The 19,150-nt window shown below is 43.9% G+C and overlaps 1 protein-coding gene across 1 annotated transcript; it reads left to right on the forward strand.

Moving 5' to 3' along the window:
* The first annotated feature begins 689 nt into the window (after positions 1-689).
* HMGXB3 (HMG box domain containing 3) lies at positions 690-18,538 on the forward strand. Its single transcript, XM_010295889.1, has 19 exons — positions 690-835; positions 1,251-1,425; positions 1,863-2,426; positions 3,095-3,193; positions 4,762-4,893; positions 6,999-7,411; positions 7,761-7,936; positions 8,233-8,330; positions 8,859-8,957; positions 9,451-9,600; positions 11,248-11,546; positions 12,983-13,110; positions 13,718-13,849; positions 14,120-14,304; positions 14,903-15,122; positions 16,194-16,327; positions 16,734-16,850; positions 17,265-17,474; positions 18,068-18,538. The coding sequence occupies exons 1-19, from the start codon at positions 690-692 to the stop codon at positions 18,536-18,538; spliced, it is 3,948 nt and encodes a 1,315-aa protein (XP_010294191.1).
* Positions 18,539-19,150: the final 612 nt, after the last annotated feature.

The following is a 19,150-nucleotide window of genomic DNA, read 5'->3' on the forward strand; positions in this document are numbered from 1 at the left end:
GCTGTCCAGTGAGTGGTCGAGGCGCCAGGGCCTTTCCTCGGGAGGGCCGGGGGGAAAGTTCACCAGGGCCGAAAAGCGCTCCGCTTCGCCTCGGGGGCTGTGGAGGGAATGGGACCTCCGTTTAACGGGCTTTGGCTTGCCCGGGATTAGTGACTGTGTGGGGCCGAGTTGCGGGTCATGCATGAGCTGCCCTGGAGCCCAGGTAGTGTTGCCTCTTACCTCCTGAGGCTTCCCATGCTCTCTCTGCCTCCCAGCGCTGCGGAGGCAGGAGCTGTTGCTGATGTTAAGCGAGGAGCTCTGGAGATCTTCTGGTGGGTAAGAGGATTATGAGGCTTCCATGTTTATTCAGCCTCTGGCCTTGCTTTTGTGAGTGTGGCCATGATATCTTGTAGCTGGAGACCTGCTTGCTGGGGGTAAGACTCATTCTCGATACCAAACTTATCTGAGAGGTTCCTGGGGAATTGCAGCTTTTAAGTGCAGATGCAGTGTGACTGCCCTGAACTGATGGTATTGAGGTGCTTTCTTCTAAAAATAGGTAACTAACTAACATGTAGTTGTCTTGGTTAATTAAAGTCAAACTTAAATGCCAGTGATGTTGTCAGTTTACAAAGGTGATTAAGGGCAGTCTTTGTTGGGAGAAATTCTGTATAATTTGTCGAGTACATAACATAAAATACATATTTTTAGCAATGGAGGCTCCATATGACGGCACTGAAGTAACTGTGGTAATGGAGGAAATAGAGGGCACTTACACTTACGCGTCACCAGTGCCGTCTAAGAAGAAAAAGAAATATAAAAGTACTGGTGATCATGGAGAAAAAGCTAAAAAGCCTAGGTAAGTTCTTTCTGTCTTAATTTAGTGCCTGTGTAGGATATGGGAGCAGTTTTTCTTTTTTTGTGGCAGGAGTGGACTTTGCAGTGCACTGGGAACACTTCATAGTGTAAAATTTTTTATAGAAAAAAATTATCTTGACCCTTTAACCCCACTCTGACATCCTTGCCTTTGTGGATGCTACTGTTGCTTAATACTGTGTGCCCCAGAATAATTTGCTTTAGGCTCTTTCTCCTTACTTCAGAGGTTCTCCTCAGAATCTTAGTTTTCATTTGGTTAAAAAATGCATTTACAAGTGGAATTGAATGTAACGTGCTTGTCATTTGACTTTGAGACAAACATAAACCTTGTGGATTTCTTTTTCCAAAGGAATTTATGTAGAATGATGTTAACATTTCACTCTCTGGTTGCGTTTCAGATCTGCTTACCTCCTCTACTATTATGACATTTACTTGAAAGTACAGCAAGAGCTCCCTCACCTCCCTCAATCTGAAATCAACAAAAAGATAAGCGAGAGCTGGAGGTTGCTCAGTGTGGCTGAAAAAAGCTATTACTTGGAGAAAGCCAAGCTAGAGAAAGAGGGATTGGACCCGGTAAGTCATCCTTCTGGCAGTTCTTTGCCATGTGAAGAGAGAGGCACTTAACTGCTTACACAGCACTATGAGAGAATCACTTAACTGCAGATTCCAGTTTGTATTTCTGCTTAGGACAGCCTATAAAGCAGCAGTGTGAGGCCACTGCCTCTTGCTTTTGCCTTCTGTTCAGTGAAGGGATAATGTTTTGAAATTCAAGATGGATATGTCTAGTACCCACTGATGGGGATGGTAGTTATATTTGTGTCATGTCATCAGGGGGATTGATGATAAAACCAGGGCTGAGAGGGATTCTGCAGGCTCTGTCATGTGGAGGAATTCCTAGTAAACTGCCTCAGGAAACCAGTTGAACTTTAGGCATGAAAATAGCAGGATTGAGAACTGAATCTCTTCCTTTTCTCCTATTTGTTTATTCCATACTCTTTTTTTGCCAACAGAACTCCAAGGTGTCTACTCGAACAACAGTAGTTCCAGACATTCCGGGTTTCCGTAAGATTCTTCCACGCTCAGATTATATAATTATTCCCAAAACCACTCTTCAGGAGGACAGGAGCAGGCAGTCGCTTGAATTGTGTGTGACGCAGGGTCGGGCACCGTCTGAAGGTTTAACGGCTTCCACTAATATCACAAATGTCTCCCGTGATGCTGTGCAGAACATCCTTTCTGTGGACTCGAGCCATGTTGGCATTTCTGAGCAATGCATTGCCATTGAAGGACTGGCAGAAGAGACTGCTTCCTTTGGTCAGCCAGATGCTGTGGAAGAAGTGGTTGCATCAGAGGTTCTTTCTCACTATGTTGGGCCTGTGACAGAGAAAGTGGCTGGAGATATCCTCTTGGATGAGGCTGCTTTGGAAATAGAAGGGCAACCGTATCAGACAGCTCAGGTAGTTATTGAAGAGACTCTAGTTAGCAGCTCCACAGACATCTCCAATGGGAGCATTGCTGTGGCCCGTCCTCAGGTTTCGGATGGTGTGTCTGTGGTGACCGTGGTGACTGGGAGGGTAAGTTTTTCAAGTGACACTCAGACTCCTGTCAGCGTCTCACCTGAAATGTCTGATTTGAAACATTAAAACAAAATGCTGTTTAAAACATTTTACTTGAGAACCTTGGTGGCTGCAGGACATCCTGTATTGCCCAGCGTGCTTAGGCTCTGTGATGAGGGAAACAGTAACTTTTGTAAGTCAGTGATTACAATGTGTTTGCTTGCAGATTGACTCTGCCATATGCTGGTATCACTTGTGTCTTAAGATGACCGCTTGAGGTTTTTAAAATTATTTCCTATAACAATACTTGGGGTGTGTTCTGCAGTTGGACTACAAGATTTTGGGGAGAAAAAATGTTACTTCTGTGCTCCTTATAGCTATTTTGTTGGTTGTAGAGAGGTAGAAGGGAGTCCTTTTAGGTTGAGGTGTTAGGGATTAGTTATAGAAAACCTTATTCTGTGAAGGATTGGATCTGCTGTTTTCAGTTTCAAGCTGTGAAGAGTTTGGTAATTTCCAGAGTAGACCTGGTAAGGCCATTGCTTTTGAAATGATTGCTCTTCTTTCCTGCTTTCTGGTCTCATCAGTCCTTAAGACATATGCTCAGTGGTACTGTTAATGAGAGGGTGGGACACAGGTCACCATGTCTGTCGTTTTCTGCATGTATTTTCCTTTTGACTTCGTTTTAGGATGCTGAAGAGAGTAGCTCCTCCGCACCTGCTACACAGTTTATTATGTTACCCTTGCCAGCTCATTCTGTTGTGGACAACCCAGCATCAATTAAATTGGTAAGAAATTCAGAGACTTGTATGGTGTTTTAAGGTATGGATATATTAGCATAGGTTTGTCTTAAAGGTGTTGGGAGTATGAAGGGTTTGTTCATGGTCCAGTTCTTAAAAGATACTCCAATTTGGAGTCATCATGTCAGTTGATATGTTTCTTGTCCCTGGTTGCATGCCTTGTGTATGCTAATGGGAGTCTCTGACTTCCTAGAGTGTCTTATACGGCCTGTTCCTGCTACCTTCTTCCTTGAGGAGTTCTTGGAAACAGGTGGAGTAGATAATGCTATCACAACCCACCTGGCCAATAGCAGTTTCAGTGTTGCCCCTTTCAGGGTTTGTGTAGCCATCTATGTCCTCTACTTGGATGCATATTTGTCTTCATAAAATACCAGCGTCCATCCCTTTAAGGGCAAGAATCTGCTCTTGTGACAGGAACATGTGAGCTCCCCAGTCTTGTGGATGGCCGTCACTTTGTCCACGTGACAGGAGAGGAGCAGTGACATAAGGTTTTGAGAACTCATGTAAAAGGTTGTGTGGCCTGTTACATGAGGAAGAATAGTGTTATTTCTCTAATCTAACCACTCCAGCCACCTGTATTTTTGTAGCCGTTGTAGGTCTTTGTTGCACAGTCAGCACTGCAGCTCCTAGTGTTGTATAAGCTAGCATCAAATCCTGTTTTCCAGGTCCTCTGTGCGTCTAGCTGGTGAAACACTGCAGATATTTATAGTGGTGCACAGCTTGATATTCTTCCAGGTGTCTTAGGGAGAATGGAAATACCTTAGGTTTGTGTGCCTGAGGAGAAGTGCCTAGCTTAGATTGTCCGATTTCTTTGACAGCAGCACGTGCATTTCGAGAAAAAAATGTACCTACTGGGGACTTAGAGCACAACAGCTCCCTCCGGAGTGTTGAGTAAAGAATATTGAGAAGTGCTGCCCTGACAAAAACTCAATGTGTTGATGCAGTTGTCCTGGCAAAGGTGACAGGTTCTGCTTTAGTTGTCTTTATAAATAGCGCCTGGTGGTGCTGTTGGTGTTACAGTAATTTATAGCAAATTACAGTAAAGCAGCAGGGAGTACTTGACTGCTGCATACGACAACAAATTACTGTTGTTGTAAAACTGCCTCTGGATCATGAGTGCTTGTCTTTAAGTTTTGTTGCCCCATTGGCATGAGTCTATTAATCAGATCTTGCCTCACTGTGGACTGCTGTTGGAATAATTTTTATACCATCTTCTTATGAATATGAAAAAGTCATAATAAAACTGTTACATCACTGTAAATACACGGTTAGCTTCTCCAGTAGATTATATGCGTTGTTCATCTCTGAATGAATTTGATCTAAATTCTGGTAATACTGAAGGCTCTTGTATAGACTGAACATTTAGACTCAGAGTAATTAAGGTACTGACTCACTCTGATCCCTGTGTGGTGATTGATCAGTAAAAGGAATAATAGTGGAGGGCTGGTGATGTGCTGAATGACGTTTGCAAAGTGCTTATGAGGAAAAAGGAAGTGATAAGCACAGCTTTTGTTTTTTCAGCTTTGTAGAGAAATTCTTGACAACTCTCGTTTTAGACAACCACCTACACTCGCAGGGGACATGGAAATTGCACCAATCCTGGCTGTTCCTTCACTTACGTCACCAGGCATAAGCCACCAAAATGCCCAACGTGTGGGAACTTCCTGGGAGGGAAATGGATCCCAAAGGTAAATTTGCCTTTCCTTCCCTTATTTTCAGACAAAAAGTGCTGGTTTTGTGAATGCCTGTGATATTTCTAGACCTGTAAATCTAGCACAGGAGGTCAGATATGCCATAATTGATCCCTGCACTTGTGTTCCAATGCCTGTGCTGGAGCAAGTCACCATTGCAGAGGACAGTTGGCCAAGGTGAGACAGACCTGAAATCACCGTACCTTGGGCAAAGATGCCACTTGTAATGGTGGGTGTCAGAATAGATGGGGCTGCATTTGGTAACGCGCTCTCATTGCAAGGTCACATACTCTTCTGGCCCTCTGCCTGTGTTATAGTTCCTGTGACTACGAGGAAGGCATTGCCTGTTCCTCCTGCTACAGTCCTAGCTAAGCTTAGGGATTTGGTTGAACCATTTGTTTTGTGGTAATTTGTCTGTGTTTGACATTCTTCTACAAATTGAAGTTTTCTGTGGTCTTTCAACATGTCATTCCAACATGTGGTCTTTCCACATTCTGTGGTCTTTTTTCAACAGAAAGGAGGAACAATTCTCAGCTGTAGCAGCTATATGATCCTTTGGGAGCTAGCTAATAAAGTTGATCTAGTGGAAGCTGAAGTTCTGTTGGGTATTGTTGACTCATGGCTGTGTCTGATCGTTCATGATGATCTGACCATTGACTAGAAGGAAATACCCAGGTGTTGGTAGAGTTGTGAAGTTTGAATGGCAAAGTCTTTCTCCACATGATGCCAACAACTTAAGTAGAGTAGGTATCTCTTCTAGCTATATACAGGAAAAAAATACTTGCTCCTTAAACCTTGGCCATGTCATGGTAATTAGCCAGCTCTGAACAGATGTGCATTCATTAAATTTCTGTCTGAAACAAAGCTCTTCAGGCACAAGTTAAAAGATATTCTCAGTGCGGAAATTTGCATTGGCATTCAGTGACTTTATGTGAATGTGTTCTAGATCCATCCATTTGTTCTGTGTCTAGATCCATTAAGCACTTAAGGGCAAGAACATTTTTAGGCAGCTTACAAACTCTGTAGTTTCTGAGCTGATGGCTAGGTTTCTTATGTGGTAGGATACAAATAGTGATGATGGCTTCTTAGCTTTTCTTCTGTAAACCTGCTGAAGTAGATGGCTAACTGCAAAAACATGTTTCTGCCTGAATATGGCATGCCTGCTCCTGTTAAATCCTACATTGATTGGAACTGAAAGGTTGTAGAGGGACTTTGCTTTCTGGCTTTCAGTTTTGTTCTGCTCTTCTGGGAACATGTTTACATAAACAGTTCCACTTGTTTTATGGTATCATGCCTTGGAAAAAACATGCGCCAGCAGTTTTATTTTAACTGGTGATAACATCAGTAGAACTGAAATTAAATATATATATACACCTTCCTGTTCCTTAGAAAAGGGACTAGGTTAGAAGATGTCTGTTTTTAAAAACCTAGATTATCCTTCCCAGTATGAACTCTGTAGAGAGCTTAGAATTCTGTTTATCATGCCAGAAACTCTTGATTCCATTTCTGATACCTTCTTGGATATTACTGGTTCAGTGTTCCATCGTACCTTCGTTGACCCCAATACATGGCTTCTGTAGCCTTAGTCTTTAAGGTAACATTTTTCTTACAGTAAAAAAACCTTCCTGAGTAATTCTGTGTTTCCTGACTTGCTGAAACGCATGCTTTTCTGAATGCATATGTCTAAAAGATACAAGTTCTCTATCCCTTTGGTTCCTCAATAATGTGGAAGAACAGACAGCGTCAGAGAGCTGAAGCTATGAAAGGGGAGCGTAGGTGGTGGGTCCTTGTTTCGGAGGGTGGTGGGTGAGTTGATGCTAATGGTGATATTTGGGGAAGTTTAAGAAAGATTGATTCTTCAAAGTAAACAATGTCTAAAAATAATACATGAAGGGCTAGGAGGCTAGATAAAAAGTTAACAGGGACTTTGCTGTCGTAGGAGATGATGTCTTTCTCTTGTACAATTCACTGCTTAAACACTTAGGATTTTGCTGTTTTGTTCCAGCATTAAATAGGCCATGGCAAACCTGGCATACGTGAAGCGAACTTACTTATCTGTGAAAGCCTAAAGCTCTAAAATGTGACTGTCTCTTTGTTTCCAGGAAAAGCAACCAAAAAGCAAATCTGAGCCAAATTCAGGCACCCCTCTTAAACCTCCGGCAGCTAAAAGAGGTCAACAGTCAGTATTCACAGAACCAGCAGCTGTTAGCGAGAGTACCTCCAAGTCTGCCTTGGAAAGCTCTGAAGCTGTCAGCCAGCTGCTGAATGCTGTGCCTGTTGGAGGGCAAACGCAGGAGACAGAGTGGGAGGAAGTGATCGTCTCTGAGGCTCATGTTCTTGCGAACGATGTGCTTGCTGAAGACAGAGGGAGTGCTGTTGGAGTGATGCTGGGTCAAGAGAGCAAACGGCAAGGAGACTCTTCTTCAGAGCAGGCAGAGAAAGATAGCGTAGGGCTGGGGATGCCACCATCCTCTGAGGTGCCGAGTCCAAATGCCTCTGCAAAAAAGCCAATGGGGTGAGCCAGTTTTCCATACGTTACGGGAGCGTATGATGTCTGTTGTGTGCTGATAGGACTAATCCAAGAAATTGAAGGCTGTTGGCAGTGCTTCCTGTAAGACCTGTTCTGTTTACTGTCTGTTTTCTGCCCGTTCAGGATTGTTCCTTTTGGATCGTTTTGTCCATCAGAGCTAATTTTTTTAAAAAATGACAAATTGTTGTCACAGGGCGGATGTATCCTTAGCATATCACAGCATACCATAGCTGTGATTATTGTGCTAATAAAGCACAGTTCAGGGAAGAGGAGAAAATTGAGGCTGAGGGGGGAACCATGGAATTCTTTTCCAATTGTAGCTCTTGTCTTTCAGAATTGATGCTCCAGCTGCTACACACAAAGGACAAGATGTAAAGGCTAAATCAAGACCTAAGCCCTCTTTGCTGGCAGCAGCAAGACCCATGCGAGCCATTCTGCCTGCACCAGCCAGTGTGGGGAGAGAAGCCAGCACTGAGCAGCCTAGCAACAGACAGGCCTTTGCAAATACCGGTAAAAGCAGTATTCTCTGGTATGCTTTGGGAGTGGTTATCTTTCCTCAACACATTGAAGTTGAAGTGGTCTCTGTCAAAGAATAAGATATGCTTGAAGGGAGATAGTGACCTACCCTAGAAAAAAACCTACTCTCTCTCTCTCTAGCTGAGAATGCAGGTAAGTGGGACATGAAACACCTGCTTGGGTCATTTCAAGTTCAGAGGAAAAATCTCACATGACTATGGTGGAATTTACTAAAGATGGAACAGGACCTGTTTTCTCATATCTAACCTGCTGCATCCTTTTCCTCCAAGACAAGCATTCCCCTGTGAGAACATCAGGCCTGAAGCCCAGTACACTGAAACAATTGGGCCAGTCAATTCTGCAGCCACCGAGTGCTGAGGAGCGAAAGGTACCTATGTTTTGTTCTTCAAATGCATGTTATTTCCTGTGGATTTTTTTCCCCCACATGAGGGATATGACCTGTGTGTTGAGAAATAGAAGATAAAAATGTAGCAGCCTTATGATGATGAGATCTGTGACAGTTTTTATGGCATGGCTTGGAAGCAGCATGAATGCTAGATGGCTGAATGTAGGAATTGACCTGAGAGATGCTGTTGCACAGTCCTTCTGTTGGCTGCTTTGAGAACCTCCCAGCTACTTCCAGAAGACGTTTTGAGGATCTGCTAGTGCTCTGATAATCTGACATGCAGTACTGAGTCTTTCACCTGTGAAATGTGACAGAGTATGCCAAGATGCTGGAATACTTCTGTTTGAATTGTAATACCTTAGTATGCAAAACAATGCCTTGTAGTCCTCTGATATTAAATGAACATTAATTGGTTTCTTGGGGGTAAAAAGTGCTAATAGGATTGCTTACAGGATGTACGTATTCAGTAGTAGGTGTCTCATGGGTGTTTTTTCTGCTTTCAATCTTTAGCTCCACAGTGCTTTGACCAGCAGGGCATCTCAGGTTAAAGTAGTGGAGGTCAAACCAGACATATTCCCTTCCTACAAGTACAGCTGCACCGTAACTTTGGTGAGAATTTTCCAGATGATCTGACTTATGCTGTGGGGAGTGTCATCTCTGGGATGAGATGGTTCTGTGACTTTTGTTTTACTGACCTGCAGAAATGTATCTTGTATTTAATGTGAGACAATCTGTACTTTATGTCATCTGTTGACCTAATTCAGGGTGACTCTACTCTGTTGCAGTCATGTTTGGGACCTTGCTAAGAACTGGAGTTTTCTTCATGTCCTAGCATAATCCCCGTCCCTTCCGTGAGTTTAGCACGGAGGATCAGCGGTTTCTGAATGAGTTTAATGTGTGAGTGCTTGTGGTCTCTGGAACTGGCGCCAAAATGTTTGAGTGCCAGTGAAAATACTCTGTGAAGTGACAGGGCCTGCTATTTGACCTTTAAATGAGGTGTTACAAAGTGGCGAAAAAGCATATGATACTCAAGCAGACTTTTCTAGACTCTTGTTGGCATCTAAAAGTCAAGGTCAGCAAACGTCTTTGTCGTGTCATTCAGGATTTAGGATTGGCAACATCACGTGGCAGAGGGAAATGCAAGAACCCCTCTTGTAGTTACGTGTATACAAACAGGCACAAACCACGAATCTGTCCAAGCTGCGGATACAATCTTGCCAAAGACAGAGCTGAGAAAACAGCAAAATCCCTGGTAAGGTTCAGAATAGTTTGTCTTACCAAATGGCTATTGTGGGGTGGGCAGGGAAGTACCTTAATTTGCAAGCGCCTGTGGGAACATTTAATTTTTCTTTTTTTTTTTCATTCTGGTAAGCTTTTCTAACAGAATAATGTCCTGTTGAAAAGACTTATGATGATGTTTTTACTGTCCAAATGCTGCAACAGTGGTGCTTCAGGCTGCGAATGAGACTGAGTGCACTCAGTTCTACCACTGGATGTCTCTGTAGCTTAAAAATGCTTACAATGTGTCAGTACATGCTGGGGAAATCACCCCTAAAGTCACATTTGTTGTGTCAGCTTTGTTGAACTTCAGATTTCCATCAAGAAACTCCCAAGTACGCTCTGCTTTGTGACCAGTTTGTGGCTAATATCAGTTGAATTGGCAAATCTTGTATTAGACCTTCCTATTTTTAGGGGTTTGTAGTGCAGCTTTACTTCCAGCCTGAATTTATTTCTGGATGTAGTATTTTTTTCTGTTGTAAAAAGATGTTTTTCAGTTGTCTGCTGTTCTACATGGATGTAAATAATGTATTCTGGGTTTTGTTTGCATGGGATTTTTTTGCATTTGAATTTTCAAAGGTTAGCTTTTCTCATACAGAATTGTTTTGTTTTTAAAAAAAAAAAAAAAGCTGTCCTGTTCTTAGCTGACATGCTCACTCAGCATATAGACAGGCTACATTTTCGTCTGTGTGGTAATATGACTCTTCCACTTGTCTTTTTTATTTTGAAGAACATAACTTTGTGTAGGGTTTTTTAAAAAAACAAACAAACTGAAATGGCCTGTGTGAAACTCAAACATAAGCAGCTGTGTAAGGAAGAGGCAGTGTGCTTGCCTCTAAAATGCAAGCTGTGTGGCTTGTCTCTTCCGCATTTAGTTTTTTCTTATTTTCTGCTTCTAGATCTGTTTAACATTCCTATCACACCGTTCATTGTTGCCGCTGCACTTTTGGACTGATCATTTATCTCATTGGTAAATTAGACAGAAAAACAGGTTGAAATGTTGGCAGAAGAGTTTAAGTGATTAAACAGATGAGCCTGTTTGTGTTCTTCTGAGCCACCTAGAGTTTCATTCTCCCGTGCTTGTGCATTTTGTCTTGATAGCATATGTATGTTGGGGGGTGTATGTCTAAGGACTGTAGTTGATCACTTGTAATTGATTAGTGCATTCTGTACATCACAGCCCCTAGTTCACATTTAGCACTTGTTTCCTCTAGCTTCTGCAGAGCTGTGCAGACTGCCATGGCTGTTGGAGCATGTTATACAGGAGAATGTGCTGGATAACCTATGGTGAAAGGCAGTGACGATTGCCAGGATTATTGACATGTTTATGTACCTATTGATGGTTGTCCTCACCCTCTTGATCCTTCATCTCTGCACTAACACTTCAGTTTAGTGGCAAATCTGTGATGGTCTAGCAGTATTATAGGAGTTCCTGAAAGGCGGGGCTGTAATAAAGTATTTTTGGTGAAGTTACTTAGACTTGAAGCTACTGTCTGGGGTCAATGATTGAGCAGTGGAGTGGAGGTCAAGTCCATGGGGTACAAAGGTTATTGTGTTTACTGTGCATGTTCATCCCTGTGCTTGCCTAGTTGAATATTTGAGCGTTTGACTTGCTTTCTAGGAGGTCAGTCCAGGTCAGTCTGTGTTGAACACCAATGAGCCCCTAACGCCATCCCAGAAAGAGATCCAACGTCAATCCACCCTGCAGTTGCTGCGCAAGGTAATGCAGATCCCAGAGAATGAATCAGAACTGGCTGAGGTCTTCACGCTCATCCATGAACTCAACAGCTCACGGCTCATCCTGTCCAACGTGAGTGAGGAGACAGTCACCATAGAACAGACCTCCTGGTCAAACTACTATGAGTCTCCATCTACGCAGTGCCTCCTCTGTAACAGCCCATTGTTCAAAGGGGGACAGAAGTAAGACTCTGTTTTAGACTTGTGACTCTTTCAACCTCGCGCTGATATCCTGTGTTAAAAGAGTGCCTGAAATAATATTTGCTTTAGCTCCTGGTACTGAAACTGGTGTAAGTGATGCTGAATAAGCAACATGTGTGTGGAAGGGGTTTAGCTGGTTAGTGATAAGCTGTTTCTCCTGTGCAGTCTAGTTTTGTCATAGTTACCATTTCCATACAGCAGAAGAGCTGCTAAGTCTGGATGTAGGGTGTTTGTTTTTTTTTTGTGAAATGAAATCTTTTCATTAGTCATCCCTTCTTTGTTTTCCAGTTTGGTGTTTTGAGGCTGACCGACGCAAAGTTGTGGAATTATATATGTGCATTATGTGACTTCTCTTTTCTCTCTCTTCCTGATTGGAATATTCCTAGTGTGGATCTTTTTGCTTATGATGTTTTTGTTCTTTTCATGGCTTAGCGTGGGCTTGAGTGAATCCTTTTTTGGAACAAATATCCAAATTGAAACTTGAAGCACTTTCAGAAATTACCGGTGTATAGGCTAGATTACCTTACTAGATTTGTATAAAAGCCCACAGGATATCTCCTCACTAAGTCTGCCTAACATCCTCCTGTTGCCAAATGCCTCAGCTGAAATGTTTCCCACAGCAAAATGTCGGGTAGCTTACTGCTGTGTTTCTTTCTTCAACTAAAGATTTTCTTGATACCAATTAAGGGTGTTTGCTTTGGTCGGTCTAGTACTAATTGAGATTTTTTTCCAGAAGAGGAACTTTTTATACTCAGTAATTTTTGCAGAACAGTGCTGTCTTCCACCCTCTCCATCACCTTGTGACTTACCAACCTGTGCATTGTAAATACTTGCTTCAATGCTGGGCTGCTTTGCAATGCTCTGCATGTGGGACTCTCACATGTGCCTGCATAGGCTCTAATTAAACCCCTGCCAGTGGGAGGGAGCTAGCTTTGACTTTGATTCTTATTTTCTGAGGTGGACAGCTATATTTCTGCCTCTTAGGGCGCAACTGAAATTTTCCTATCTGAACTTCCTCCTTGGCAACTGTATGGGAGAGGAGCAGGTCTTTCTGAATCTTTGTGTGTGCAGGGACAGGCTGTTAGGTAGAATGTGTTGTCACCATTTGTTGCCCCACAGCAATAGGGCTGACACTTCTCCCAGGGCAGCTGGGGCCATAGATTTTTACCTCTCAAATGCTATGTGCCCAGTGAATGGGGCTGGAGAGCTGCTGTAGTGCTGTTAAAATGTGAGCAGTGACCTGACTGCCGGGGGAATCCATTTCACACCAGAAAAAAAAATTACATTTTAAAATTAGGTGAACTGGCTTAGGCTGATGTACTAATGAACTGATCTCAACTAGAACATTTTAAGTTACTGCAGGACTGGACTGAAAAACCTGTTAGCTTGACTGAGTGGTCTTTTGTTATCCATTACAGTTCCCTTGCTGGTCCTCAGGAGTGCTGGCTGCTGACCGCTAATAGATTACAGGTGGTTACAGCTCAGGTCAAAGTGTGCTTGAACCTACAGTGTCTGGCCCTCCATAGCTTCACTGATATTTACACAGGTAGGAAAAATGTGAGCATACCAACGTAAGGCATGACTACAGTCTAAACCCTTCAGAAGCCTTGGAACTGTATCAGGTCATTGTCTTTGCACAGAAAAGCTTATTCTCTGTCTCAGCATATTAAACCTGAATTATTTTTGACTTGCACTGTTCTGGTGCTTCTGCAAGTAAATCTGTATTTGTGAGAAAAACATGTGAATGCTTTGATGAGAAAGACTGTGCCTTGCTTCACCAGCGTAGTTCTCTGTGTAAGTGGTAAATGTTGAGTTCTGCAAGGCAGCCCCTGAGTTCATAGGCAAAGACGTCTCTGCCAAGTGCTGTTTCTCAGTGTTGACTAGTGAGACTTGAGTGGCAGTTACTGTGGGCCTCCTGCAAGGCAGCATGGAGCTGAGGAGATGGATTGGCTGCTGTTGCTTCTAGCCTTTTTTAAATTTAAAAGGCTGTGAAAGGAGCTAGTAGAGGGAACAGTCCCAGAAGCATTATCCACATGTTTCCATTATCCTCTGACCCATACTTGCATGAGTATGTTGTGTATCAGTAAGGAATATATTTCTTGTGAGGAAGATCTGGATCCCTACAGACAATAACTGTCTTGTTTTAACTCCAGGCCTTTTCAATGTGGGTAACAAGTTGCTGGTGAGCTTGGATCTTCTGTTTGCAATCCGAAACCACATTAAACTTGGAGAGGATCCCAGAGTGGCTGTTGGCAATATTCTCGACTCTGTTCAGGAGCAAACTGGTGGGTTTTCCTTCTTGTTTTTTACCATAACACTTGCACCAATCTGTGACCTGCTGTTGATTGTTAGGTTTTAAAAAGGCAGAACTCTCATATTCTAGCATGGTGTGTTTCTGTTACATCACTTCCTAAAGCCAACAATACCTCTGTGGCAGTTCTTTGTAACAGTTCTCTGGAGGACAGGTTTGTTTTTATTCTGCGTAGGAGAGTTCTACTACCTCTCCACTGACTTCAGGAAGTGAAAGCTGTAACAGTGGCATGTTCTCTTTTCAGGAAAAAGCCTGAGCCCTGATGAGCAGGTTCAGCTCCAGGAACTGCTGAGCAATGGCTACTGGGCCTTTGAATGCCTAACAGTCCGGGATTACAATGATATGATCTGTGGAATCTGTGGCATAACCCCCAAGGTGGAAATAGCCCAGAGGAATGTGGAAAATGTCCTGGCACTGAAAAATACAGAGGTAGGCTTTTCACAAACTTCACATCCTGTTTGTGTTCAAAGCAGATCATAATGACTTTTGCTGACTCTAGTCTTTGTAATGCACGATAATTACATGAGACCTTTGTGAGCAGTTTTCTGCTGATGCCTGGTAAGAGGATGTGGCTGGAGTGGTGATGCCTGCACTTCCTCTTAGAGGTGTTGATGTATGGTTTGGGGAAAACAAGATCCTTTGTCCCTGGACCACAGCTTTTGTCCAGCAGCCTCTGACAGTATGGACCTTGGATGAAAGTTTCTAAATTTGGCCTTTTTCCTTGGAGAAGGCATTCTTTTTTCCCCTGTTAGAGAAGACAGCACCTCAAGGAACCTGCTGTTGGGGAAAAAAAAAAAAGCTCTACTAGCAATATGCAGTGTGTCTGGCTTTTATGTCACATAAATTGTTTTGACTCTCACCCCAAGAAAAGTGATTGTGGAGAACTCTAGGAGTCTGAAGTCATTTTTTTGTATTTGGGCTGAGCACTCCTCTGGGTAGTCCTCATGCCTTGAGTGAGGCTGACGCAAAATGGTCAAATGAACTATGGTTATTTGTATTTGACCAGTGTGTTTCTTGCTCTTTCTAGTTTACTTGGCCAGAATTCTTGCCGTCAAGTGAAGTGAATGTTGAAGATTTCTGGTCCACGATGGAGACAGAGGTGATTGAGCAGGTGGCTTTTCCTTCTAACATCCCCATCACAAAGTTTGATGCCTCTATTGTTGCTCCTTTCTTCCCTCCACTGATGAGAGGAGCGATGGTGATCAATACTGAGAAGGACAAGAACCTGGATGCACAGCCAGTGCCAGGTAACTGCTGAGGTTGTGCTTATTAGGGGAATGCTTTATGTGACAGTGACTCCAGTCTTTTGGTGATGTTTAGAGTTGAGAATCGATGATTGCATGACTCCTTAAACACTATGTCTGCTGAGAGAACACAAGAACGCTGGGGTGAGTTCAGCTGTTCTCAGGATACTTAGGAGTTTGAGGTTTGGCCTGTCCAGTGAAGTTTGAATGCACTTGTGTGCTCTGATACACTTGAGACATGGGGGACATGAAAACACTGCACCCCAAATTAGGTATGGCCTGATAGCAGAGGGGTGCATGCACAACTTGAATGCCAGTCAGTTATTTGTTCCATGTTAAACTGGTAGGAAGCTGGGACAGGGCTTGGTATCTCAATATCACAATGCCAATAAAGTTTTTACAGAACTTGAAAAAAGACTGGGAGATGGAGGTATCAGTTCTGATTAGTGTTGTCAACATTCAGTATATCCAGGGCATTGACTGCATGTAACAAGAAACCATGAGATGAATAAGCTCAGATGTATGAGAACTAAGTTAGCACCTGGTTCCCTTAAAAGTTTAGGTATTAGGTATGAGAAGGAAAACTGGGTTTGCAAACTTAACAAGTGTATGAGTTGGCTTTGCAGGCAGGGCTGCAGCTGTTTTGGAGAGTTGAGCTGCAGAAGGGCTACATGGGCTTTATGAAAGTGGAGCTCCAGAGAAAGAACCAGAGAGGAGGTGTGAAGGGTAAGCCTGGAGCTGCTCAGTCCGAAGGCTGCAGTCACATTTCTCTGTGCTCTTCTTTCACTTGTTCATCCTCATGTCAGTCCAACCAGTCATTTAAAGGTTACAAACGACAGGAGAGATAAGTGCACATGGAGTCTGCAGCTCTGCTGCGCTCAGCCTGGTGACCTCACTAGTGAAGGGTTCAAGAGAAGTGTGGGCAGTGACGTGCTTTGGAAATAGGACTAGTCATGGCTTTCTCTTCCTGCCAGTTGGTTGTGCAGTTTCTGCTGCTGTAGTCTTCAGAAGAAATTATTTTGGTGACTTCCCTTCCTGAGAATGAATGCTGAGGCTTGTTTCCTGCCTTTGCAGGTAATGGGAGTGCCTTGGTGAGGCTCCTTCAGGAAGAAAACTTCAGGCTTGAGCTGATAAGCTCTTACAATGAGGAAGAGCTGCAGAGATTTCTGACACAGTGTGGCATCCCCTGGGAGGCTTCAGACACAAAGGTAATGGGTTGTTTTGCCCACATACAAGCCTGCAGGAGTGGAGTTTTTCTTCACTGTCTTTCCTTCATTCACACTTGCCATCCTACCTAATTAACTTCTCATCTGACTGCACTAAGGGCAGGGGTGGGTTAGAAGTGAGTGCCTGCAGATTATAGGATAACTTACACATGGTGAGATGAATTGAACCTTTGTGGGCTAGAAGAAAGGAAGCCTGTAATTACCTTGTCACAAGCTCAATGTCATGTAATTGCTTGTCATCCTCATGGTGCTGAGTGTGGGATGAGGAAGTTACTGGATGAAGTGCAAATTAGGATTTGGGAGATCTTGCCTGCAGACTTCTCCCTCTCTGGAGGAGTCCATTAGTTTTAGCCATGTACAGACTTTCTGTGGGCCCTGTCTTTTCCAGGACCAACTCTGCTACTCCCTCCTGGCTCTCTATGAGTTTGTACAGAATGGGATAAGCATCACACAAGCTTCTGCTCATCACACAGGGGGGAAAATCTACAAAGTGTGTCCACATCAGGTAAGGAAGACTGGAGTCAGCAATGTTTTTTCTTACCTTCCTATTCACTATTACCTGACTTACCAGTGTGGAACTGCCTCATTAAATAGAAGCAATGGAGTGGGCCTCTCTGAACCTCTGAAACACTCTGCCTTGGGGGCTTGGAGTATGAGCAGTCCTGCAGGAGATTTCAAGATCAACCAGTGATCTGAAGCCTGGTTTTGATGTTGCTGCTGAGGTGGAGTTGAAAATCACCTCCTCCTGAACAAGATAAAGTGAATTGTATGAGGAGGAAACAGAATATCTTCAGAGAAAGTAACTCGTTACTGTATTATCTGGAATGCCTGAAAGGAAGCTTCATTTTTTTAAGACTGTATTTTTTCCCATAAGTTTTCAGTTTTATTGTGCTGTTTGGTGTTACCCTTTCCTTTCCAGGTTGTGTGTGGCTCAAAGTACATAGTAAGAGGAGAAAATGCCCGGGATCACGTGGACTTGTTGGTTTCCTCACGACACTGGCCTCCAGTGTACGTTGTTGATACAGCCTCTTCAGTGGCACTGTGTGCAGACGTCTGCTGTCCTGGCCTGACTTCCCAGATGTGGGGGAGAAACCAGGGCTGCTTCTCTGACCCCATGGATCCTCCAACGGTTAGTTATGTCCACCTTTGCACTCTGCTATGCCAGTCCGATATGGAAAATTTTTAAGTGAGATTTAAAATAATTAAAAAAAAAATTGAAAAAGTATATGTAACCTGCATTGTGCCTGAAGATAATTTGACGTGGTAAGTGTTTCCTGACTCAGAGCTTTGCCAGCGCATAGCTTCTGACCGTAGCGGAAAGCGTTATGTGTTGCTTGGGGCGTTACATTAGGCTCATGCACCTTAATAGGAAGAGCTGCACTGGAAGTGTGTTGTAACAGTTCAAATCATGAACTTGGAGCACGTCGCTTATTTTGACACAGGAACTCACTTCTTTCAAACTACTGCTATTTACTTGAGAGATGGGAGAGGAAGAGGGTTGCTAGTGCCTTGGGATTCTCTCTGAGGGCATGCAGGTGAGGAGGGAGTGGACAGAACCGCCTTTGTGGCATTTAGGGAAAGCCTGAATCAGTTAGTCCTCCCTCTGTCCTGGGTCATAGTGCTGGTTGGAGTTCAGCAGAACGGTAGTTTTGTCTTGTTGTTCTTAGCTGTGCAGAAGTTGCTTCTTGTTCTACCTGGTGTGTGTCTCTCCCTCTCCCCCAGTATGTGTCCTGCCCTGAACTGCTAGACCAGCACTACAGCGTAGACGTGACTGTGGCTGAGCACTCTGTTCAGCACCCAATCACCAAGTCGTCGGCACGCCGAATTGTTCACACGGGTTCAGAGCAGAACAGCCACCGAGATCCAACGGCTCGGCATCACTGCATCTCCCTGTGCCGAGAGCTGGAGCCTTACAGCGCCATCATCGCTGCCATCAATGACAGCAAAACTAGCAACATCCGCCAAAGGCCCATCACCTTTGAGAACGCCACGCACTATTACCTCTACAACCGCCTCATGGACTTCCTCACCAGCAGGGAAATTGTGAATCGGCAGATCCAGGAGATCGTACAGAGCTGCCAGCCTGGGGAGGTGGTAATTCGCGATGCTCTCTACCGGCTTGGCGTGGCCCAGATTAAAACAGAAACAGAAGAGGATGAAGAGGCGAAGCAGGAGGATGATAGAGGCTGCTGAGTAACAAAACAGCGTGTTAGTTTCTCTCTCTGGTCATGTGGATGCGTGGGTCAGGCCAGCTTCTGCAAGGTTTGGGCAGCTGTCTGGCTTGAGAGTTTTTATTTTTGCAGATTGGAGGTGTGATGCCAGTGGCTTTGACTGCTGTTAATGATGACCAAAGAGCTGTGTGCTTCCAGAGTGTCACGATAGCTGCTGCGAGCATGGGTCTGTCACCCCCCTTGCTGAAGGCTGCAACTGCCTCCCAAGGTGTGTGATAGACCCCCTGGTCAGTGGTGCGAAATGTCATGCTCCCTGCAGCTGGTGAGTAGAGAAGGGAGAGACATTTCTGGTAGTGGAGAGTATGCATGGTCAAGCGCACAGGTTTTTTAATTCTGAATCTTGCTTGCTGACTTCTTTGTGCATATTGGTGGCAGGGCTGGGGCTGTGGATGCAGGCATGAAAGGCAGACAACTAAGATTTCCCCCCAAATGTTCTGAATAGATGAGTTTAGGACACTGACTCCTGCTTGGAAATCTTGCAGAGCTCTTGGATGTGTTGGCTGCAAGGAGTCTGTAGTCGAGGAGGAGCCATGCAGTTTTAACACGCCATATCTGGGGAACCTGTTTGGAGGCT

Source organism: Phaethon lepturus, unplaced genomic scaffold (genome assembly GCF_000687285.1).
Source record: "Phaethon lepturus isolate BGI_N335 unplaced genomic scaffold, ASM68728v1 scaffold20751, whole genome shotgun sequence".
Taxonomy (NCBI): Eukaryota; Metazoa; Chordata; class Aves; order Phaethontiformes; family Phaethontidae; genus Phaethon; species Phaethon lepturus.

Bases quoted from the DNA above. Each gene is read 5' to 3' on its own strand.
- HMGXB3 (XM_010295889.1), top strand. From the start codon at position 690: ATGGAGGCTCCATATGACGGCACTGAAGTAACTGTGGTAATGGAGGAA. The intron at 836-1,250 runs GTAAGTTCTTTC...GTTGCGTTTCAG, and splicing joins GAAAAAGCTAAAAAGCCTAG to ATCTGCTTACCTCCTCTACT. The intron at 11,547-12,982 runs GTAAGACTCTGT...TATCCATTACAG, and splicing joins TTGTTCAAAGGGGGACAGAA to TTCCCTTGCTGGTCCTCAGG.